Raw genomic sequence first — 26,719 nt, 5'->3', positions numbered from 1 at the left:
AGTCAGGAGGATTCATGTTTTGGAGTTCAAATCCTCCCAGACACTTAATAGTTGCATGGTCCTAGGCAAGTCAATTAACCCTGTTTTAGAGTTCCTCAATCTGTAAAGTGAACTGCAGAAAGAAAAGACAAATCACTTCACTGTCTTTGCCAAAAATACCCTCAAATGGGGTCATGAAGAGTCAGACACAACTGAAAAAAAATGACTGAATAACAACAAATCTCTGAGTAAGGGATTAGGAAAGGCTTCCTATAGAAAGGAGATGGTAAAAGTGTAGGTTATCCCAAAATCTTTAGCAAGTAAAAAGGCTTTTCTTTTCCTTAAAGCTACTCATAAAATAATCACCTAATTTTCAATACCCTTAATCAAAGTTTTCAATGATTTAATTAACTTAGAGAGGGAAATTGATTACTCTTTTGACTTTCAGAAACAATTGCCTTCTCCCATTCCTACTTGATCCACTCAGCTATGGGGCCTCACTTTAGGAATGATCTGCCCGGATTGGCAAGTGAGCGAAAACTTACTTAACCCATTCAATCTAACTGACCCCAGACCATGCTTCATATTTAACTGGGAATTCCATCTTCTGATGGTAAGCCTAAGTTTAATTGAACATTTTGCCATCTGAACCATTTGTAAAAGGGAATATTCCCTCCTTCTCACTTTCCTACCCACTTAGAAAATAGTAAATGAATTATTAGTAGCATTGTTGATGAAAAAAGTATTATTGCATTCACAATACCTATGACTGTCCAGAGTACTGTCCCACCTATTTACTATTCTTTTATATGTGTGGTTTTACTTATTAGAACTTTTTGAGCAGTTCTTATTTTTGTAATTGTACCCTCAGAGCCTAGCATAGTATCTGGTAATAAAAAGTTTGATTAAATATATAAATACATATTTTTATTAATTCATTCATGAAATACATATAAGAAATATTTTCAATGCTTTGGCTAACTTGAAAAATCACTTACCCATAACTTTTTATTAACCAAGGAATTTTTTTTTCCTTGGGGATTTTCTTCCTTTCTTTCCCGCAACCTGTTCCTCAAAGGCTAAAGGGTTTTGGAAATAAATTAAGTTTTCATATGATTTCACAAATGACTATGAAAAACTATATGATTCTATCTAGGTTTTTTATAAACCTGGAGCTTTGTGGGGAGGTATATATGCAATCACAATCTTCCTCTAAACCTCTCAGCCCTGTAAGTCACAAAACCTGATTCCCTGAAAGTGAATTGTATCTATGAGATCTGAACATTTTTTTCCCCAATATTGAGCTGTTAATGGCTAGTTGGCACACCAGCAATTTTGTTTGTTCCTCATGTTTGTGATTGCTTTTGATTCAACAAGATAGGCTATTCAAATTGTCAAGCACTGGCTCAAAGTATAACTGAAATTGCAGAAGGTTTTCTCCCTGGCCAAACGACAAAAAAAAAATAGTGACTGTTTTATAAGTAGTTTCTAAGAAGTGACATTTTCTACTGACTGAATAGTCAGGGATGAACTGTATTTTTGCCTGGAGCCAAATAAGGAAACACCCTGCCAGATGAAGCCAACACAGCTTTTATTTGAAAGGTGACCCTGCAGCTTCACCCTATTCATTGCTGAAAAGTCATGGGGTTTGGAGGTGGCAGGGACTGAAAGAAGAGATAAAAAAGAGGAGTCACATTTACCAGTTGGATACCAAGATTTCTTGTGCTGCAGAAAAACTTTTTCTTTCACTGATCGAATTGAAATCTCCATTATTTCTGCTGCTCTGGAAACATCTCGACTTGTTCTTTCTGGCAGTTTAGAGAAGGAGAAGAGTTGAGCTGGAGAATTTAGTTCCCTCTTTTTGAGGTTCCTGCATAACAAAGAGGAAAGATAAAAATAATTAGCCTTTTCAGTAATATTAAATGCTTAGAATTCAACTGATGCAGAACATTCTGGTCTAAGGTATAACCCCCACCACAAAATAAAGATCATAAATTAAAGTATAAATAGAAGTGCAAAATTAAAAGAATCCTGTGCTTTCTCTTTGCATCTAATAAATTGACAAAAAATGACAAAAGAGAAATAGTCAATGTTGGAGGAGCTTCGGGAAGTCAGGCACACAAATATAGCCTTGTGAAGGTATGAATTCTTCCAAACATTCTCAAAAGCAATTTGGAATTGTATGAGAAAGTTTTCAAATGCTCATAACATTTGACTATCTTGCTGGTAAATGTCAACACCCAAAGGTAAAATGGAAAAAGTATGGTGGCAAAGTAGGGGAAGGAGACTTTATTTTCTCTTTCTTGACATAAGTAATGGAATTTTAGAATAAACCTCTACTTCAGTAGTCCCAGGGTAAGCAGTATTCAGCACATACAATCCCAGTGCTTTTTTTTTTTTTTTAATCTTAATTCTTGGGCAAGGTCAACCCTAGAATTTTGCTTTGTCTTTTTTTTGCTGAGATCAATGACAGACTAACAAATTAGGAATTCTGCTTCTCTTATTCCATGAAACATTAAAAACTACTCCCAAGTTGGCTGACAACTTGAGAAGCCAATATCACTGTGTTTTCTAGGTATTATAATACCCGTGGGAAGTGTCTCATATTCAAAAGCCTATTTGTACCTTATGGTTATATTTCTATTTGTGCAACTGACACTTCTCTTTGCAAGTAACAAATTTTCAGAATAAGATATTTTACTGCCTTATATCCTAAATTGTAAACAACAAATTTTCTTGCTTTGCCAAAAGAAAAGCACTCTATTTATCAAGATATTTAGAGAAATACTTTTTTAAAGTAGTAAAGAACTGAAATAAAATATATGGTTGTTAATTGGGGAATGGCTAAAAAAACCTATAGTACAAATATCTAGAAATTAAAGTAATATAAAAACAAAAGTTATCAAGAAGCTTGTTTTAAAAGAATTGCTAATCAAACCTTCATTTCTTCCTTTGTTCCTGCCTCCCTTCCTCCCTCCCTTTCTTTCTTCCTCTCTTCTTTTTCTCTACCCTCTTATCCTAGTTCCTTCCTTGTTTCCTTCTTTTCTTCCCTCTTTTCTTCCATTCACATCCATGTCTCAGTCCTGGGTGGCAGTCCCAGGAAAACAAGAGAACTAGAATACCAGAACTTGTGGAGCAGGGACTTTCATCAGTCTTGGAATATGCTTACAGAAAAGAGGGTGGTTTGGGGGAGGCAGTAGTATGAAGCAAAACATTTTTGAGGAGTAACTGGATGAAAGAGAGAATAGAATAAACAGAAAAAAATCAGATGGAAGAAAATGCAATTAGCAATCATAAGTGGGAAAAAAGTTGAAGCAAGTTTTCCTGATAAAGGTCTCATCTCTCAAATATATAGAAAAATAAGTCAAATTTATTTTTAAAATGTATTTTAATTCCTTGATTAATAAATAATAAAAGAATGAATAGGAAGTTTTCAGAAGAAGAAATCAAGGATATCTATAGCCATATGAAAAAAATGCTCTAAATATAAATTGGAGAAATGCAAATTAAAACAATTCTGTAGTACAACCTCATGCCTATCAGATTAGGTAATAGGATAGAAAAGGAAAATGAAAAATGTTGGAGGGAATGTGGGACAATTGAGATACTAATGCATTGTTGTTGGAGTTATAAACTGATTCAACCATTATGTAGAAAATTGGGAATTATATCCAAAGACTTAGGATGGAAATACCATCTGTATTCAAAGAAAGAAGTATAGAAATTGAATGTGGATTGAAATATACTATTTTTACTTTTTTCCCTCTTTCTTGTGGTTTTCCTCTTTTGTTCTAATTTTCATTTTACAATATGAATAATATGGAAATATGTTTAAAATGATTATACATGTATGTACATTGTACATACATAAGAAACAATGAGCTAGATGCTTTCAGAAAACCCTGAATAGACTTACATGAACTGATACAAAGTGAAACGAGTAGAACAAAGAAAAAAAATTGTACACAGTAACAGTAATATATGGAAGGTGATCATCTGTGAAAGATTTAGCTGTTCTCAATAATACAGTGATCTAAAACAATTCTGAAGGCCTTATGATGAAAAATGCTATACATTCCCAGAAAACTAACCAATAGAGTTTGAATAAACATCAAAGCATGTTTTTTTAACTTTATTTTTCTTGTTTTTTTTTTAATTTAAGCTCTCTTTTCTTTTACAATATGACTAATAAGGAAATAAATATGTTTTGCTTGATTGTATGTATATATATATATATATATATATATATATATATATATATATATATATATATATATAAAACCTGTATCAAATTGCTTGCTTGCCTTCTCAATGAGAGTACTGGGGAAAGGCAGAAGAAATTTGAAATTGAAAATTTTAAATATGAATGCTGAAATTTGTTTTTACATGTAATTGTGGGAAAATTAAAATAAAAAGTTATAACTCAATGAATATGTATAGAAGCAATCTAAGCTATCTTTCTAGAACTAATCTTCACCTCTAATCATTTAATTTCTTTATTCATTAAAGATTTTTCAAAATGGGAACAATAAGCAATAATATTGAGTTACCTCAGTTATAAGTAGTAATTCACATTTGTCTGGCCCTTTATGCTTACAAGATATTTTCATCATCTCATTTGATTCTGACAACAACTGTGAAAATTTGGGTATATGACAATAATTAACATATGGGAAAACTGAGTCCCAGAGACATGAATTATAATTTTATTTAACTCAAAAAACATTTTTTTGCTTACGACGTGAGAGGCATTGGGTAGGGAACTAATAATACAAATACAAAAACAAACTCCTGTCATCAAAGAACCTATAGTTAACTATTAACTGGAAATGATAAGACTTCAGTCTTTTCTCTTCCACTTTTCTGCCTTATTAAGCAGGCCCTTTGAACAATTTAATTAGAAAACATCTGCAAATCACAAATGTTTTCTATATCAGTCATGGAATTGCCATTTTACTATTTGTAAATTGTGAGCCCCTCATTCTATTTTTAATTCATTTTCTTAATTAATTCTCTCTCACATATACAAAATACAAGATAACCTGAGCACATTTTGTCAAAGAAAAAATATGTCACAGTGTGGTCACATGTATGTTTATGTCAGAAAACTCAAATTAAACATGTGTATCATAAGGAAAACAGGCCTGTGTTCTAAAAAATACACACCATTCCAAAATCTTAGCAACCCTCATAGAGCTTTCCTTTATTTATCTGTACTTTAATTGGGTGGATAAAGGAACAAATAAATGAAAACGTCTAATGAACATCTGCCAAATTCTGTGCTAAGGTCTGGGGAATGAAAGGAAAGACAAGTCCTTGATTCCAAGAACTTATAGTTCTTATGAGGCGAGACAGCACTCATGGGGAGAGAATACTTTGGTTTAAAAGTTACTGGAAATAGGTGAGTATAGTCAAAGGAGAGGCAAGGGTTTGTCAATTTGAATAGATTGACAGTAGTGATGGAAGTATGGATTTGATTCTAGTTTTAGGACTGGAAATGGATTGGGGTGGGGGTGGGGGTAATGTAAAGTTTATGCCAACAGAACCTAAGTGGCTGGTTGAAAGATATGAATGGATTAATAAAGTAGATCATGGCAAGAGTGGTCTGATAGAAGAGGTTCCTGAAGTGGTATATTGTTTGGTGTTCAGTCATATCTGGTTCTTTATGGCACTATTTAGGATTCTCTTGGCAAAGATAATGGAGTGGTCTATTTCTTTCCCCTTTTGTAGATGAGGAAACAGAGGCAAACAGGGCTAAATTGCTTGCCCAAGGTCACATCACTAGTAAGTGTCTCATGCTGGATTTGAACTCAGGAAGCTATCTTCTTGACTTCAGACCCTGACCTCTAACCACTGCACCACCCAGCTGCCAAAGTACTCAGTACTCAGGACCAAATGAGATAATAGGGGGAAACTGTTTTGCAAATCTAACATATTATACAATTATTTATTTTTTAAAAAATATTTTGGAGCATTTACAAGCAAATTTCTTACAGAAAAATCTCATTGCATCTACATGAACATGTAACTCATATCTTTTAGTCCAGACTCAGAGCAATGATAAAAAATGCTAATTTCTGTAAAGTGTTTTTGTTTCTCAAATTCCAGTGGGACAGAGTAACTAGCAATGTTTAGTGACCTTTTGAGCAGTTGTACTCTTCTTGGCAGCGCTGAAATCAATTTTCCACATCCCAGGATATCCAGCTGGTACCTCTTTGTCCTAATGCTTGAATATGATACAAGGCCCTGAGGCTATAAACTTTTAAAGAAATCCCAAAAATATGGGTTACAGAAAAGAGAAAGAACAAATCTTCTGGATTGTGAGAAAGCCCAAACTAACAAGAATACATGGAGTACCTGCCAATTAAAACTTATCCAAGAACTGAAAATAATTTTTAGTTAATAGTTCCTGGTTTAGACTGACATTAGAATGAATTTGAATTATTATTACTCATTTTACAGATGAAAAAACTAAGGAAAACAGAAGAAAAATAACTTTTCCCAGATTACATTGCCAAGACATAAGAAAAGACAACTAAGACTCAATTTTTTGCCTCTTGGAACAAATTTATTTGTTTCATTTTTAAATAGAGAAATAATGTTCATGCCAAAAGGCAGTCAGAAATCTATTGTGTAGTAGAGATATCATTAAATTGACTATATGTTTTGAAAGGGCACATTATGGTCTTCTTGTATGTATACACACCTCTGATTTGTTTAAAATAGTTTTGTTTGTTTTTTTCTTAATTTGTAGCTGGAGAATTAGTCTGTTTATATGATTCTAAAGCATTCAGTCTATTTGGTGAAAAAAAAATCAGGCTGCCTGGCTATTTGGCACCATGAATCCAAGGATTATTGTGTGGTTGACTGAACTTAATAACTGAATTGGGAGAAATTATTCGATGTTTGGGCATCATGTGGTTGAAGACAACTGTTCTGACTTCAACTCTGCCAGAAACCAGCTGTGTTAGCTTGGGTATTTTCTCTCCCCTTTGGGTCTCAGTTTCCTTATGTGTAAAATGGTTAGACTAGATGATTTTCTAAGGTTCTCTGCCAGTTCTAAATCCAATGAGACTAGAAGCCTGTTCAACCAAGAAACATGATAGTTTGATAAAACCACAGCTCTCTGGGCATAGTTCCTCATGGAATAAATGCTTATTTTTTTCCCTATACAATTGTTAATTTCTAATAATAGAGAAAGATTTACTTCTTTTTTAAACACCAAAGTATACATTTTTACTGGATTTTGGGTGGATATCTTTTTAAAATGTACCTCACTTTGTCTATTTTTGATAGAATGACAATTCATTAAAATCTTTTTTTTTTTTTTTTTTTTTGTATTTCTTGACTGTGTTTAACATAGAGAAGTTGCTAGGTAGTTGAGCTGGATTGGTGAGGAAGTAATATCTCAAATTTATATACTGAGCTTAAGACATTTAATTATTTAAATCCTACTCTGATCCTGGTTTCCTGAAAGCTATGTTGGTTATGGCAGAAGCAGCATGATGCAATACAAGGTGTGTTTTGGAGGCAATGAGGACCATTTCTGCATACACTATTTTTGCTGATACCCATCCATAAAGAGGCTTGAAGAACCTGTACCTGGAAATGTGTAATAAGGAATAATCAATGGCCCTTCCCTTCACTTCAGAGTATGCACAAGTACTTAGTGACTGTTTTCTGTCAGCTAATTTTATATTGATGAAAAACATTTTAATTGGTTTCTTGTTTAGAAGAGAATAAGCACATAAAATTGGAGGAACTTGACTGCTTTTTACTTCAATGTTTCCCAGTCAAGAGCAGGGAGGGTCATGTAGGACCTGGGATAGAGGTTGCACCTTAGGCAGATGACTCTATGTGGGTCAACATATTCACATGACCATGAACAAATGTCAGTTTGGATTCTTTGCTTTTTGTGTCTGTTCTTTCATAATTAGGTTAATAAATATTAGAGACAGCATGAACCACTTGGTAACTTTTTGAACTTTAAAAAGTTGGAGGAACTACTCAAGATCTAGCAGCTACAGACCATAGTAGAGTCTATAGATGACCATAGATGCTAAACCTGATAAATCAATGCAGCCTTGAAAAGCAACATGAATGATCCTGCCCAGAAATGAATGATTCCAGCAGTTGAGACAGTTTTTCACAGGAAAAGAATTAGCTATAACACAGTCAAAACTTTAAACCTATTCTCCCTAGAGTCCAAAATGTAGAGGGGAAAATGTGCTCCAATACATGGGTAATGTTATACTTTAGTTCTTGCTACATCTTCTTAGTAAAAATCTCTTGTAAAAGCTAATTGATGTTAATTAGTCATCAGTGATATCAAGGATATATATATATATATATATATATATATATATATATATATATATATATCAGTGATATCAACTGGTCAAAATTATATTGGATTCTAATCAATTGTTATATAATATTAGATAAATATTAACTGGTAATTGATATGTGAGGGAAGAAAAATCAAATAGGGTTTGACAGGGATAACATTTGAGAACCCTCATCTGATTCCCATAAACGTCAGTGCTAACCCTAAAACTATATGCTAATTTGAGTGTGAGTTGGAGCAGAAGAGCTTCATAACACCATTAAATGTGTGACACCAATTGTCATTTCTGAGGAGCTGATTCTAATAAAAACTTAAATACTAAATGAGGAACTCTTCCATTTGGAAGAGCTTATTCTGTGACTTAAGAATTTAATCCTTTTTGCGAGTTCCACACTTAGTAATTACTTGAGCCTTTTTGTTTACTTTAAAAAAAATTCCTAAAATTCAATTAGAGATTAGAGAAATATAAATGTAATTGATTTGCCCATCCAAGTTCATAGATTCATTGAAATAGTCCCATAACCCAATGTGAGCGTGTGGACCCCAAGTTAGGAATCCCCAAAATAGTCCTTTTATTCCAGTACAGATCATGCATGACCTCTTCTCAAGGTTTTAACTAAAAAGCAGTATGGTATATTAGAAATAATAGTCAACTTGGAGTTGGAAGCTGGAAGAATTAATTCTGCTGCTTCCCAGTCCTGAGAAAATGGGCAAATCATTTAACTCTCTTAATTTCAGTTTTTCATCTGTTAAATGAGAACAAGATTTGTATAATTTATTTCATAGGACTGATGTGAGGAAAGTAAAATGCTATAAAATTTGAAGGTTTTAAATGATTATTATTGTTTTTTAACCGGAGATCAGAGTTAGAGTTTGAAGGAAACTTAGAGACCATCCAATCTAACTTCTTTATTTTTCAGAAGAGAAACTTTAGACCCAGAGAGGTTAAGGGATTTGCCTAATGTTGTGCTGATAACAACAGAGATAAGATTAACATGCACATCCTCCAACTCTAAAACTGGTGTCCTTTCCATTTAACAAGCACCTATGACAAATTTTTAAAAAATATATTTTATAATTTAATAGAAAATAGAAAGAAAAGAAAAATAAAACAAAACAAAGCAAAGCAGAATATTGTCATGAATGCAGCAAAATGTCAGGGAGGATTCAAAATATAACAATGAATTTCCAGTTCAAGAAAGGTTATATAATAGTAAAGAAATTATATTTCTTTATATAAATATATATATATATATATATATATATATATATATATATACACACACATATATATGGGTCCATCTTTTCTTTATTTCCTTATAAGTTGTTCTTTTGTTCTCTGCTATGCATTATTTTTACTTTGTTCTTTTTTCCTTTCAGTCCTCTCACCTCCTTTAAGCAGGCTATTATTAAATACAGGTATATTTAATAGATACACACACACACACACACACACACACACGCACACACATTCACATCTATTCAGAGACCTATACACATATGCATATATCTTTATACATACATGCACATGTAATCAGCAAACATTTCTAAATATATGCAAACACATACACATATATACAAGTATTTATCTATAGGTAAACATGCATCTAAAACAATATTAATATGACTTTATACATATAATAAATATGTATATATAATGAATTTCTCTCTTGATTGAATCTTCAGACTTGACTGTGTCTAAGATCAATGACTATAGCCATATCATTTTTTCCCTAAGAAATTTGATTCTTGATCTGTCATAGTGTTTATGCATATCTCTTCTTTCCTATCTCTGCTAAGTCTTCTATTTAATTCTGCTTCTTACCTTGTCTTATTATTATTTAACTTTCCCCTATCTGTGGATCCCTGCCTTATTTTCTTTCCCTCCTTTACATTCCCCCCCCCCCTTCATCTTCTCTTCCCCTCTTATTTGTTTATAGATTTTGAAGGATTCTATACCTTTCATGGTATATATGTAATGTTGCCTATTTAACCCATTCCTAAAGTGAGTAGGTTTTCAGAACTATGAGCCCTCCTCCCCCCTCTAATATCCTTGTGTCTTTTTTTTACCTCTGCATTTTTTTTTTGTAAATCTTTCTTTTGAGCTGCTCTGATGTCAATCAAAAACGTGGTATAAATTTCCATGTAGAAAACAAATAATTTGTCCATATTAAGTTCCTTAAATTTTATCTTGGATATTGGCTCTTATATGTTAAATTTTCTGCTAAATTCTGCTTTGGTTGAAAATCTGCAGGTTTGCTAAAAGTCTTTTTTAAATTGAATATTATGGATAATTTTGCTGGATATGATATTTTTGGTCTCAAACCTAGTTCTTTTGATTGATGGCTGGTATATCTGATTTCAGGACCTGTGGTCTTTTATTCTAATTGTAGCTTCAACATGTTTGAATTGCTTTTTTCTTGTTTCTTTTACTTATTTATTTTCTTCATTTTATACTATCTGCTTTTCTAGGAATGCCCTTGTTGCAGCAGAGAGACACTGGGGTTTATTTAATATTTAATATTACTTTAGTATATGCACCTAAAAATTGTCTGAATGTATAAAGGAGTGACTAAAATATAGAGACTTCTTGAGAAATTTCAATGTGCCTTTTATAGAAAAACATCCATAGAGATTTTGATCCTAAAGCTTTTTGGATTACCCTAGAAGCTGAGAGAATCATGGGAAATTTTTATTCAGGAAAGTTAGTTTTTCATCTGAGGGTGAGAGGGTGACTTCCAGCTGATCTCTTATCACATTTCCTTTTGGAGAAAACTCAATGCTTGTTGGAAGTTAGATTCAGATTACAATTCATCAGCTTTTTATTTTCTTTATATTCTTTTCTTGATTTCCATTTTATTTTCCAATTTCTTTGTTTGAATTGGTTAAGGTTAAGATTAATATTTAGTTAAATACTAAATATGAAATAATACTAGGTATGCTGTCCAAAATGTCATTTGTTTGATGCACTTGAAAAACTGTTTGGTGGAAATTGTGATTTCTGCTTGTAAATGTAGAGTGGTATAACAATTGTGCCACAGGGCTGTTCTAGGACTTTTTGTTATAAAGCACTAGAAAAGAACCTTGCTAAACCTCCGAGGGACCCTAGAGAACTATTCTAAATTGGGAGTATAGACAATAAAAAAACTAAATGCACCTCAGGGATTTAACAAGGGCAGTAAATGTTTTAACCAAGAGGAAGAGTGTAGTATTCCTTGGGGATGCATAAGAGAAGGAGTTCTCCCCTTCTCATTCAGAGAAGGTTAGAAATAGACTCTTTCTTCTTATCTGCCTTGAGGCTGCTTTTAATTGGATGCTGAGTTGGAATTTTAAGGCTACACTATTTTGAAAGGCATCTGGTTTTCTTTAGATACTCGAATAGAAGAATATTGGCAATCCAAAAAGTTGAGGTAACAACCACGCTGGCAGCAAGCATCAAAGGCAGTAGCAGAGCAGCTGAGAGCAGAGTAATGCAAAGAGAGAAAAATTACCAGAAAGAAAGGAGTTAACTTGGTTTTATTCAGACAGTTCTCAATGCTGGTGAAATGTAAAATAGCAAGTGTCTCAATGAGATTTTGTGTATTAGCTTCTCAAATAATTACAATTATTGTGTAATGAGATGATATGTGCATAGAATTTCTTAGACTCTATCTCTTCACATGGAGGTCATTGAGGAGCTCCTGTAGAGAAGAGTCATGATGATGTACCATGAAGATACCATGGAATATGAGTGGACTTCTGTAACTGATTCCAGTTGGTTAACAATATGTTAAAGATGAAACTTTGGCTGTAGAAGTTTTCAAAATGACCATCTTCAGCTAATAGCTTCCTTCATTAGTTTGGCAGGAAGCTAGCTGAATACAGCTTTCTACATTTAGTAAGAGAATTCTTCAATCTGTAGAGCTTCAAGAAGTCAGAATAAGGAACCATGGGAATCTGAGTGTCAGGTTCTAGGCAGGATTTTGAAGCGAGGGCAACATCTGTGGCCCCAAAAAAGCAATGAACCACCTTTGGGAATGATTTGCAGAAACCTTACCCTTTGTTCAGTCAATGGGCACATCTGGCAATCATATCACATCTGCATGTAAACTTTGGGGGGTGGGGGGGGACTGCTGCTATGTATCATCTGAATTAAGTTCCCCAGAGACCAGGGTAGTGTGGTGTATATCTTGAAGTATTGGGGGAAATGTCTACACATTTTGTTTTTGTGATATCTTTGAAATAGTTATTTCTTTGTAAAAGTTAATTGATGTTAAATGATTAAATTCAGCTTGGGTACTAGTTACTTATCCTGAACAATTAGAGGAGGGGAGCTTGAGTCAACCCTAACTCAAAGAGTGAGTACGTTTTTGGGGGATATTGGTTCTTAAATTTAAATTAAATAAAAAAATTAAAAATAAATTCCTTTCCTTCTTGTTATGGAGTACATTTCAGAGGAAAAAAAGCAATCCCAGAGTAATGAATCAAGGGCAAGCCCTGAGGACAAAGATCACCAGTTCTAGTTGTATTTGGCTAACAAGTGTGCTAGACAGATCTTCTATGTATCTAGTTATTTTCATATTATCTCTTGAATTAGAATATGAGCTAATTGAGAGTAAAGGCTTCATTTTTTTTTCTTTGTGTTACTACTGCTTAGCAGTGTCTGAAATATAGTAAATGCTTAATAAGTCCTTATTCATTGATATGACATAATGACAGAGTTCTACATCCCATTTTCGGGTTATAGCACAGGGATAAAATAATAAATAAAAACTTAAATGGAGCAAAGGAAGGTCAAAGGATGCCATAATAAAAAAAGACTTCAGCCCTATAAAAAGAACGTAGTATATTATGTTGTTGTTCAATGGTTTGAATCATATTGGACTCTCCACAAACCCTGGAGTTTTCGTAGCAAAGACATTGGAATAGCCATTTCTCTCCTCTAGCTCATTTTATAGAAGAGGAAATTGAGGTAAATAGAGTTAAATGACTTGTCGAGTATCATACATATAGTAACTTTCTGGAATTGATTTGATATCAGGTTTTCCTGATTCCAAACCCAGTACTCCATTCATTACCTAGCTGCCCCTACTACAATGAACACATTCCTGTTTTACAAATGAGGAAAGAAAAGTTCAAAGAAGTGATTGTCCATTATTATATTAACAACTAATAAGTATTGTAGACAAGATTTGGACCTAGGTCTCCTAATTCAAATCCAGCAGCAATATCTGCCACAGTACACATGTTGTATACTTTATTTTGGAGAAAAAATATATTTATGGCATTGAAGCTTTTCAGGAAGAAATCTTTTTTCAATGTTTAGATATTTTTTAAAAATTGAATAATAGTCAAGATTTTTGTTCTCTATTCCCAAATCAATCACATGACTGTGAATACATTTTCTGGTCTCAACCAGTATATTCTCAATATGCACATAAACTATTCACATAAAGATTTTCTAGAGATGACAGAACAGACATATAGGTCCAAGGTGGCTGATGTCTTATCAGTCATTTTTCTGTGGATATATAATATTTGGTCTTCTCTATTCTTTTGTTATCTCCTCCTTTTTCAACTATCTTGAGAATAATAGAGTCTGACCTCTTTATTTTTTTTAGATGAACAGAGTGAAGTTTATAGGAGTGAAGTGATATGAGTTCAAAGTTATAAAAGTAGGATTGAGTCCTGTCCCTCTTCTTAAATATACTTTCTTCACTTATTTTACTGAAATGGTAGCATCAAAAACCAATGGTTTTATTACCATAGTTAATGAGACTATATCTTTTCTAAAATGTTCATTTTGTGTCTCTTTTCTTCTTTCCAGCTTCACTGGAAAATGCTCAGGATCACCTGGCTTAGCTGGATAGTTCCTCAAACCATATTTTGGTGGTGGTTTTTAAATACTTTTTTGAGACAATGTTGCATATAATCTTTCATCCTCTTACATGGGTTTTATATTCTAAAATGGCATTCACTGTAGCTGCAATATTTTTTTCTTAAACAAAATGTCATTCATTGGCCAACAATAATTTGTTAGTATTGCTTAAATTTCCCTAAGAAAGGGAGGTAATCAGAGTCAATGTTATTTATATCCATTTCCATTTTTCTTATAGTTAAGAATTATTTAAACAGGGTACATTTAAATTGTATGTGATATCTTCTTACCTCTACCCAATCTCCCCATTCCCCTATTAGAGGTTGACTGTGTAGTTCCCCTGAAAGGACATGAGACTGAGTGCACAGTCAGCCCCTAACATACCCCCCTAAATTTTAAGCATTAACTTGACATTTGTCATAGCTAGCCACTGTCCATAAGCACAGCTCCATCAATGATTTCCTAACTTCTAAGATATATTGTAGCCCTGTATCTGGGACACCCTAGGCATGTAATAAATATTTATTTATTGATTTTAGGAGTAGAATGGTATAATTCTCATTACAATTGGTGTCTTTCAATTCTTGACGTTCATATGTAAGCAGTCTACTAGTCTTTATAGAACCTTTTGCTTCATGGTCCTAAGTATGCCCATTCAAATCAAATGTCCATTCAGTCAAATGAAGAGGCAAACAATTGGGAAAAAGATGACTAGAGGCATTCTTATGAAATCATATACCATGTAAATGTAGTCTTGGATTTAAATAGTCTTTTAATTGCAAAAGAAATGGAACATAACGCTTTTTGCCATGAGTCCTGTTAGTGAAATTGGAATGGATAAATTTTTGCCTGGCAATGTGACTGATCATAATACAATGTTGACCACCTGTCCTAGTGAAGCTAATATAGTTGGAACTGTGTCTACCACTAGTTCCCATATTCATGAATTTTATGCAAAAGGAATGGCTAAGGAGATTAAACTTTATGCAGCACCTGTTACCAGCTCAGTAAATAAGGCAGTTTTTGAAGGACTTTTACTCTCTCCAGAGATTGAATATGTTCTCTAACATATTTTCTACAAGACTGAAATTTTCATGATAACTGTATATTTCTCCCAATAACTATTCTAGTACTGTTACTTGAATGCTATCAGTATCTAATAAATACTCATTTAAAAAATCATTTTTTGGTCATCCTCTACCTTACTTGTTGCAATAAAATCAATGAGAAATATATTGTCTTGGAGTAGATTTGTAAAGTTACTTCTGAAAGTTTTCCATTTATTTATCCTCTGACTCAATATATAGAATAAATTTATGTTGAAGGTAAAATATATTCATACATATATATGCATATATATATATGTATATGTATATATACACATATAGCATACAAGCAAATCTCTCTGTATCTAGCTAGAGTTTATCTATCTTGAATACCAAAAATTTATCAGAGATTTATGGTTGTTGTCCTTCTATTCAAAGAGGACCAAAATGACATCAACAACCATAACTATAACTATAACTATAACTATATATATATATATATATATATACATGTATACCTATGTGTGTATGTATTTGTGTATATGTACAAACACATAAATACACATATATCCAAATGATAAGAAGCCATTCTCCATTAAAATGGTAAAAATATATGAACTATTAACAACCTTAGTGATAAAAATGCTCCCTATTACTATTAATAAAAGGAATAGAAATCAAAATAATATTGAGGTTTCACCTAAAATCCTGAAAATTGGCAAAGATGATAAGATGAGAATTGTAAATATAAGGGGAGTTATGGGAAGATGGACACACTGATGTGTTGCTGTTGGAGTTATGAATCATTATAGTCATTTTGTAATGCACTTTGGAATAACCCAAATAAAGTGGCTAAAATATCCATGCCTTTTGAACCAAAGATTCTATTATTAGGTTCATATGCCATGGAAGCCATTGATAAGAAGAATGTCTCCATATGAAGTTTCCTATTACCGTAGAAGGTAATACCATTCTCCAACTTATTCAGGCTTGCAACTTAGGAATCATTCTGGAATCCTCATTATCAGTTACCCTCCCTTCCCCATATTCAAGCTATTTCCAAAACCTATTATTTCACTCTTTTCAATTATTAAAAAATAGGTCCCTTTTTCTGCCCTGACACTGCCACTACTCTAGTACCAGCCCTCATCACCTCATGCCCTGATTATTTCAATAGCCTACTGGCAGATCTCTTTGCTTGAGGTTCCTCCTCATTCCATCTAACTTTCTTCAGTCTTTAAAGTGATTTATCTAAAGCATAGGTCCACACTTATCACCACCCATTGCTTCAAGTCAAAAAGGCAAAATTTGTTATTCAAAGTCCTTCATAGCCTACCCCCCCTCCTATCTTTCCAAGTTTTATACCTTACTCTATGACATGTACTTTTTGATTTACTGACACTGGCATCCTGTGTTGCTCCATGAATGAGACATTCTATCTGTCTGTTCTTTACTTTCTGGCTGTCTTGCTAACCATAGAATTTTCTTCCTTCTCTGCTTTGACTACAGACTTCCTGGGCTTCCTTTAAACCCCAAATAAAACCTGATCTTTTGCAAGAAGTCATTCCCAATGCCTCTTGATTCCCAGTGCCTACCTTCCCTTGATTATATCCTATTTATTTATTTATTTTTATGTCTTGTCTTGTATATATTTATTTTCATGGTAAGATGGTAAGCTTCTTGAGTTACCGAATTTTTTTTTCTTTTAAAAAATATTTCTAGCATTTATTTTGACGCCTGGGAAATAGTTGTCATAGTAGGCACTTAACAAATATTTTTGGATTGATTAACATGCCAAAATATTTATTGTAATGGGCTGAGGCTTGAGATGATGCGCTGAAGTCCCAAGCACGTGAGGCTAAATAGTAATTGGACTATACCCTATTAATATAAATGATTGGGTAAAGAATCCACTCTCTGTGCAAGTGCTGATGTGTTGTATAGGAAATGACGATTTTGGTGGGTGGAGGCAGAGAGACAGGAAGAGAAGCTGGGAGAGATTGGGCCTGGGTTCCATACTCCTAGCTGCTGGTTGTGTGGCTGCTGGTCTAGCTAGCTTCTTGACTCAGCTGCACACATTGCTATTGCCCATTCGATTTCACCTCCGATCTTTCTTCACTGAGAATAAAGACTGACAATTTTCCCCTAACCTGAATTCCTGACTCCAGCTGATTTTAAAATACGCGGTCTTCACAATTTATAGCAGCACTTTTTCTTGTGATACCAAAGAACTAGAAATAAAATTGATGTTTTTTGATTAAGACATAGATAAACAAATAATGGCATAATAATATAAATAAATATTAATGTACCATAAAAAATGAATAAAGAGAAGCTTGGAAAGATTTACACAAACCGATGCAAAGTAAAGTGAGCAGAGACAAGAAAATACATATTATTACAATAAAAATAACCACAAAAAATCAAAAGTGAATGTTGCAAATTTATAAAGAATAGATATGCTATTTATTTAACAAATGCTATTTTTCAAAATAAAAAGAGAACAAGAGGAAAAAACCAGGTAACCAATCAATACATAAAAAAGCCTGAAAATATATGCAATATACACCTGCAAAATGGTGTAGTGGGAATGTTTTCTTTTCTCTCTCTCTCTCTCTCTCTCTCTCTCTCTCTCTCTCTAGCTGTGTTATTTTATTACTTGAGTAGTTGCTATTATTATTATTTTGGATTACACCTGTGATTTAATTTGCATATAGAACAACTAGTGAGGACATTTCTTCTACCTATTTCTTCTGTCTCCCCTACTATACAAGCAAGAGGCAAACTCATTATTTACTTTAAAAGGCTATGTCATGGCGAACCAGTGAACAGACTTGGTAAAGCCACAATATGTTTTCTAAGAAACAGTGCAGCCCAGGCAATAATGGATGAATCTGATGATTACCCCCTCACACACCTATCTCCTAACTTGTGTGTTTATGGTTTTTTGTTTTTTTTTTTTTTTTTTTTTTTGTCTTGTAACACCTGCTACCTATGCCCTGAGATCACTTCTAACAATACTCTTATGCATTTCTGCTTTCTTAGGAAGAATTAACCCATGGATACAACTTAATTGCCTTTCTTCAACTGAACTCTGGAAAAAGGTCCACAATCAGTATCTCAGCAACTTAGAAAATTACCTGTGACTCCAAATTTAAGTGACTTGTTCAGAGTCATCCCAGCCCATGTCAGAGGCAAGATTGAACTATGGTCTTCCTGACTTTAGGAGTAGTTTCTGATCATCAAGCCATGGTGCCTCATTAATAAGTAGCTATTATATTAATTATATATGGGAAAGATGGGTTTCTGCAAAGTACATTGGGCATTCTTTTCCCCAAAAATGTTTTGTCAGTGGCAGTGTTATTTTCTAAAGAAATCTAAAATGAATCATTTTGTTTACAGTGTGAGAATCCTGAGTTACTATAATAACAATCTTGAGAAGGACTCTAGAATCTAAACTTTTAATATCTAGAAACATCATGAATCTGAACTTTGATTCTTCTCTGGCCCCTCAGGATTGCATTTCACAACCATGTGAAGATCTTTCTAGGAAGATACACAGGCATGATATTCAAACAAAACTAATGTGGGCTCTGATGGAGAGGAAAACAATCCTGATTCTGAAAACCAAATTCTGGGCCTTTGATCACAGTAGACACAGAGATCTGAATGGGAAGGTCTTGTGGAGAGGGACACACATCAAATTCATGCCCATATTAATTCCTTGGATCTTTCAGTAATGGCAAACTGTTCCACAGCATCATTTTCATTAAATAATAATGCTATTTTTGAATTTCTATGTACCACTTGTACAGATCACCAGAGCACTTTAAAGCTAACAGTAAACAGCCACAAATGATGTCACAAATCTAAGCACAAATACTCGAGTCTGAATAAATTATGGAACACACAGTAAATCACAGTGCCCTGGAAATTCTTACTGAACACTTAGGAAGGAGTAGATTTATGACTGAAAGGATGGGAGCCCCAGGAGATTTTAAACACTTAGGAGAAAAAGAACATTTGGTACTTTCTCCATACTTGTGACCTTCTTAATTTGAGCTTTTTCTTTTCATATTAAGATTTATTGAAGGGAGAAAAAATAAAAGAGTGGCAATATTTAGGTCATATACTTAGGTTGTGTCAATATCACATATTAATGTTATCTGGGTTGTATCTTATCCTTTTATTAGATTTTATGCTCCCAAAAGAAAGTGACTGTATTTTAGCTAAAATTTTTATATCTCCCAGCATTATGTAAGAACTGGCTTTAAGTGTGGCCTCCAATATATACCAAATGTATGAGTAATACATATATATTAAACCTCATTAATAAAAGCTAATTTTGGCCAAGGCAAAAAGTATAAACTACAGAAAATTGTACGTCTTCATCAATGGAGAGAATTCCTGTACCAGGAAGTCTCTATACTAATAAAATCACAAGCCAAAATCAAATTTTTATACTGTCTTATAGCTATTTCTCTAAATGTCTTATCACCCATGAGAGCAGGGAACATCTCTTCACTATATTCTATACCTTCCCTAGTGCCCAAAGCAATGGTCTCTAAATACTTAATAAATGTCTGTCACATACATGTCTAATCAAATAAATTTGATTATTTTGCTTTATAGTGGAAAAAAACCCAGCAACAACCAAACAAATAATAAAGACTCCAAGGTTATAAACTAAAAAAACAAAACAAAACAAAGGGTAATGGTTCAACTGGTTTGACTTCTGATTTCAAAATGGAAGAAAAAGGAAGAAAAGGAAAGAGAAAGGAAAAGGATAGAAGGCAATGGAATGGAATGAAGAGAGAGGGAAAGGAATAGTAATGCAATCAGATTATGAATATAGACAAAAATTTAAACAAAGCCACAGAGCTAAATACCAATTGGGGAAATTCAATATAGCAAGAAGCCCTTAATCCTATCACTAATCTATTCTTTCCACTGAAAAGTCATATAATGTTGAGCAAATTAATTCCCTTTTAAGTTTCTCATTTTCCTATGTAAAATGAACAGATTGATTCTGATATAAGATTTAAGCACTGATATCCAGTGTTTTTCCCATAATCTTTTCATTTATAATGAAGCAGATTCTGGGAGAACAGTTGAGAAAGTAAAAAAATTCACAAAGGCTTTTCATAGACAGAAGGAATTCCTTTATTGTCATAAAAAAAGAGAAAAATGGGATGATCAAGATAATCTAGTAGTGTGCTATGAGTGAAGGGATGCCATTTACACATCAGAAGAAAGTGGAAAAGGGGAAGTAAGGATAGGGACTAGAGAATTAGGGTGGAGTTAGGGAGGGTACTAATTGAGAACAAATTTGCATATATCTACATCAGAAATTGCATGATGGGACATCAGGAACTGGAATATGTTAACACTGGATAATGAGTGTGCTTTTGTCACAAAGGTTATTTATAGTGCAAGAATATGTCTAGCACCCACTCAGTAGAGGAAGGGTCCTTTATCTATAGGATCCTTTGGGTTGAGTTCATGATGACAAGATAACAGTCCCTGGAATGTGGCTTCCCTTTGTGTATGTGATAAAGTTGTCAATGGGAACAGAATGGAATTGGTTAGAATTCACATTATTCCTGACAATGACTGCACCACATCATTTATGCTTGGGTTTTTTGAGGTGGATAGGAAATGAATGTTTCTCTTTTCTGTTTTCAGTCTTGAATTGCCATCTTTTCCTTTACTTTTTCCTATTTCATGCTGCCTGGATTTCCAGACTTGCTACCATTGAATTCCAAATTCTGAGCTCAAAAAAGTTCACTTCCTGGCAACAGCAACAGAAGACAATATTTTAGATCAAAGAATTTGAGTTTTGGAAGGTACCTCAATAGCATCTTATTAAATCAACACCTAAAGGAATTCCTCTATAACATATCTAACAACTGGTCATATAGCCTATACTTAAAAGACCTCCAAAGAAGGAAAATTCATTACTTTTTGAGGCAGTTCATCTTGCTTCCTGACAACTCTCATTGTTATTTTTTCCAATTAATTTTAATTGGTGCCAAACATAATGACTCTAATTCTTCTAGATGACAAACTTTCAAATCCTTGAAAGACAGTTTTCTAGTCCTTCCTGTGTCATCTTTCTCCAAATCAAATATACCTAGGTCCTTCAATTGATGTCATATGACATCGAGATTATTTACCATTCTGGTTGCCTTCCTCAACCTTATTAGTCTTTCTTAAATCATGGTACCCACAATTGAACACAATATTTCATATGAGGTCTGATGAGAGCCAAGTAATAGTGAAACTATAACCTCCCCAAAACTATGTATCTCAAAGCATTGACTACCAATCCCTAATTTTCTTTTCTTTAGGTTTAACTTCCCTTTTCTAACCTTTATTCCTCCCTTACCCCCTCATAATTTATTTCAGTCACAGATAATTTATAATATTCCTTTTGTTAAAAAAAAAAAAACAAAAGGAGTTAGTGACACTATGGTGCTTTTACTATTTCATTCATAAATTTTGCCTATTAATTTCTTGAAACAATAAGGATGAATAAGGATCACTCCTGCTTGAGTTACAGATGGAACCAGTCTACATGTACTTATCAAGGATACTCTATGTATGGACACCTTCTTTGTCCCTTACCAGTATATCAGTCCATTTAGACAGGCCTCCTACTAGGTGATGGGCTGTCAGAATAAAGATCGGGATTCTCCCTTAGGAAAAAGGCATTAATATTCTCAGCAGGAAGACAATGACCTACCACATTGAGTTTGAGGACAATTTCTCAAACAGTGGGAGTTTTTTGAATTACCTTGAAAGAGAGAGTGAGGAGAAAGAAGTCTGATTCTGATAAGAGCTAGGCCATGTCAGAGAAAAAAAAAAAAAAAAAAAACAAAGAAAACTGTGGAATATGTATGGTGTTCAGGTCTCTGAGAGCCTCTTGCAGTGTCCATGACAAACTTGGAAGGCTAACCTCAGGGCAATGTCTGCTTTATGGTCATATGGGGGCCTCCAAAGTGCTGGCCCTTTTAAGATATACAGAGAAGTGAGGAAAGACTTTAAATCCATCAATATTTTTTTTTCATTGTAGCTATGTGTGGTAACAAGCATTTTACTATTCTTCCTAACACTTTGAGGTATGTATTTGTTAATTTCAGTGTTTTCCAACTTGTCAGCCAAACTATCCTTTCTGCTTCATTCCAGCTGCCATTTCCATGCCTTTGCTTGCAATACACTCTCTCTTTAAGACACAGTTCAGGAACCATCTTCCATAGTAAAACTTTTCTCAACAGCCCCAAATTCTACTGCCTGCTTTTCAAATTATCTTGCAAAGTACTTTATATTTATTCTTCCTATATTTATTCTGTATCTGTGCAAGTATATGCAACATACATATGTTCTTGTTATATCCCAAATTAGAATATAAACTCTTTGTGAGTAGTGATTGTTTCATTCATTCATTTTATTTACATCTTCAGCACTTGGCGTAGGGTCTGGTAAGTAGTAGACATTTAAATGATTATTGATTAATAGCATCTGTTTTTAATTAAAGCTTTTTATATTCAATACATATGTAAAGATGATTTTCAGCATTCACTCTTGCACAATCTGGTGTTCTGAATTATTTTCTCCCTTTTCCCTCTCAAACTCTCCCTTAGACTACAAATAATCCACTATATGTTAAACATGTGCAATTCTTTTATTTGTATTTCCACAATTAGACTGATAATATTTTAAAGCTTGCTTGTTTTAAATAAAGGTAATGTTGAATATATGTATATGTGTGTGGATGTGTGTATTTGGTCTGTATGTCTTTAATTGCTTAAACAGGGTAATAATGGAGATATGACAGTGGCTGAATGCACAAAATTATTATTAGCACTGAAGAAGCTGTATTCTGTCCAAAAGCCAGAATTTTTATCTTGGCTTAGGAGATTCAGAATTATATTTTGATGATTTATTAATAACCTACATTCTTAAGCTCTACAAAAGAGCAAAGAAAGGAATTCATGCAGCCCTGAGAGTCACAATTTTGCCCATAGGCTAAAAGCAAGCTTATCTTGGTAAGATGTAGCTGACCAAATAAAAGAGCCTTAAGCAAGTTTTAGGCTTCAGTGAAGAAAGAAGGGGAAGGAGGGAATATCAGGGCAGAAGAAAAAGCACGGTCTAATCCAGCTCTTTGAGAAGATACCGTCATGGTCTAGAAGGACTCAACTCTAATTTTTTTCTGTTGAGATAGGTGAAAGTCCCCAGGGTAAACTAAAGAGTTCCACTGGAACAGCTTTTTACAGTTTCTCAATCAAATAACAGCTATAGTGTAGTATAGAGAACAGTAAACTAAGAATCAGAGGATTCAGATTTTAGTCTTGCTTCTACAATATTATATACTGGTTGAGTGATATTAAATAAGTCATCTACTTTCTCTGAGCCACATTTATAAAATGAGAGTAATAATACTCCCTTGCCTACTTCACAAGATTATGAGTACCAAATGATGTCATGAATATGGGAAAGTTTGGAAAGGATATTTATAATTTAATAACATGTTATTTTTAAATGTCAAATACAAAACTATCCTGGTATGGCTTCCCTATAAGCAATACTGAAAGCTGATAATATTATGCCATAGTTTCCTTTAATTGTTCTGCCTTAGTTTCCCTAAATTGTTTGGTCTCAGTTTCCTTGAATTGTTCTACTTCAGTTTCCCTGAAATGTTGAAATGTTCTGCCTCAATCTTCCTGATGGCAACCCCCCTTCCTGACCATTGGAATTGAAATAATTAGGGCTGGGAATCCTGGCTATTCTAGCATTCCAAAGAGTCATAAAATGCAGATAGGGGGCATATCTCCTATCTCAGACTCATTGGCTCCTAGTTCTCCCAATTTATCAGAATTTATGATCCTTCCTTACTCCTAACCTGTCAGAACTGAATCTATGGTCCATTCCTGAAAGTTCACTCTCACTAGTGCTCACTCCCACCCCTGCTTTTATTCCCCTAATAGCTGGAGCTCTATAAAAGTCTCTTGAATTACTTGCTTGTGGATGGATGCTTTGAGACATTAGTCCTATTCAGCCACTAGGGGAATCTCTCCCTCTAAATAAAATATTAAAAACTCTCTAATCTCTATTTGCCTCAGTTTCTCTGGCATTATAATAAAATCTGCACTCAATGACTTGGATATGATTCATATGCTTAAAGAATATTAACTTTGGATGGAAAGAGCAATAACATAACTAAAAGGCAAGGCAGGAAGAAAAATTATAAGAAATACAATTCTATGGTAGAATGGATATCTGGAAAGAGAAGTTATGAAGGATCAAGTTGATCTCATTACACTGAGGGTGGAAGCTTCAGGAAAACTTTTTCAATTCCCACCATGGAAGAGATTGAGAGCTTGTTTCTCATGAAATCATGACACCATGTAATAAATCTTAAATGTTCCTCAATTTGGAACATATGCAATCATTCTTTATTTCTGGCATAATAATCATGTGATGAAGTTATAGATTGTTGATTGCCTGTGTAGATAGAACTGGGATATGTTTTAACAAGAATTGGTCAATTGGAACCTGACTTGCTGAAGATGATTTTTTTTTTCCCCCTGCTTGATAGCATCATTCTGATAAAAGAGGTCGTGTAAGGAGAGAACTTTAGGTCTCAAGGCTAAAATACAGATCATGAATATAGATCTCTGTTCTTTGCCCTTTTACATTTGTTCTTTTCAATTAAGCTAAGGGTGATCTAGGAACTATTGTTTCCTACTAGATTTTGCTAGAAGCCAGCTTGTAAGAAGTGAAGTCTCAAAAAACACGATTGACCTAGGTAACTATTAAGGATGTATTTAATCAATTCACCATGGGTGCATTTGGAAAGGAGCTTGGTGGGGGTGAATGCTTTTTAGCCACTGTGTTAAGTTTGAGCTCATTCTCCCCAGATCCTGGAGAAGAATGTGCCCCTAAGTTTTTCTTGGAAGTATATGTTAATGCTTATGTTCTTATGTTTGCAGTAAATATTTTTTCTATAAAAGCTAATTGAAGTTAATTGGTTTATCAAGCTGAATGCTAATCACTGGAAATTTAAATTGAGGGAAATACATTATGAAGAGTACTCAAGATATATGCATATACACATACATTTGTATGAATTTACAAATATATATACATACATTATATATACGTGTGTGTGTGTGTAATGATTAAGCAATAACTATTAGCTTGAGATCAACTTGACCCTTAAGAAGTAATTCTGAGAGAGTAATATAACCTTTTTCACTCTGAAAGAGTGAATCTGGAATCTCATAATACTAAGATTATTGTATGCCATCATAAGCATTATAATGCAAAAAGAAAAATACTCTTTCTTTTATTATTACCTTCTTCTGAATTGTCCTCTTCCTATTTAGTTTATTCCTACCCACCCTTCAAGTTCTAGTTCAAGTCTGCTTCATGAAGCCTATCTTAACACTTAAGTTTCATGATCGTTCCTTTTTTTAAAATCATTAGTAAATGAATGCCTTTAATTAGATTTTTCTCCTAGCTGAGATCACTCCAGGGAGGGAAAAGGAGTTTTGTTTGTGTGTTTTGTTTTTATTTTTGAGTTAGGAGTGAGGAGGAAAAGAACCATAATTTTGATATATCATGCACTTAGAGCAAGGCTGACCTAGTCTGAATACTGCATTGGAAGTTTGGAGAGTTATAAGCCATCTCAAAGACCTCTAGTTTTTGCGGAGTTGAAAAAAAGGGCTAGAAAGGGCATGAGTGGGGCATGGGAGTCAAATATGAGCTCGAATTACTTTGTGATTTTTTTTGCCTCAAGTCCCTAGTGGCCACAGTCACACAAATATCATTAAAATGAACTCTTCTATGAAAGCAAGTTGCCAGTGTGAGGCATAATGAAAAAAAAAAAAAGTCCTAACTGAAATCAGAAGATCTGGTTATACTGCCAAGCTACAGTGTTTGTGTAATTTTGGGCTAATCCCTTACCCTCCTTGGGTATCAATTTTTTTTTTTTTTTTACAAAATGGTGGGGTTAATTAAGAACTATGATCAATGCAATGACCAATCATGACTCAAGAGATCCAAGAGAAAGCATTTTATCTATTTTTTGACAAAGGAGCACTGGACTCAAATCTACCTATTTTCTTTGTACAAAGTGATATATAGTTAATTCTGTATATTGTTTTGCTTAACTGTTCATATCTTTATCCCAAAGATTGTCTTTTTCTTTATGGGGGTGTATAAGATTGAGAGGGAGAGGGGTATTAGCTATAGAAGTGGTATCAAGTTCTAACAGAAAATCTGGCCTCATATTCATTTAGAAAACCAGAAATTAACATTATCTGTTGTATTTCAATTTTTTTGGTTCAACATTTCTCAATTACATTGAAATCTAGTTCAACTGCACTCTAGATTTTGCAGAACCCCCAACAGTTCAATGAGTTTGATACCTCTGGGTTCCAAGGTCACCAAAGAACAAAAGAAAAGTAAGGGATTCATTGAAACTTT

At 33.7% G+C, this 26,719-nt stretch overlaps 1 protein-coding gene across 1 annotated transcript in view; it reads right to left on the bottom strand.

Annotated features, from left to right (window-relative positions):
* Positions 1 to 26,719, bottom strand: part of TPO (thyroid peroxidase) — a 224,252-nt gene that overhangs the window by 178,949 nt on the left and 18,584 nt on the right. Inside the window, exon 4 of the mRNA XM_031951166.1 lies at positions 1,680 to 1,849. Within this exon, the coding sequence (XP_031807026.1) occupies positions 1,680 to 1,849 (170 nt within the window). The remainder of the gene's footprint in view (positions 1 to 1,679; positions 1,850 to 26,719) is intronic.

The sequence above is a fragment of the Sarcophilus harrisii genome, chromosome 2 (assembly GCF_902635505.1).
Source record: "Sarcophilus harrisii chromosome 2, mSarHar1.11, whole genome shotgun sequence".
In the NCBI taxonomy this organism is placed as follows: Eukaryota; Metazoa; Chordata; class Mammalia; order Dasyuromorphia; family Dasyuridae; genus Sarcophilus; species Sarcophilus harrisii.
Note: the sequence above shows the minus strand (reverse complement) of the source record. Positions and strands in the feature narration are given on the sequence as shown.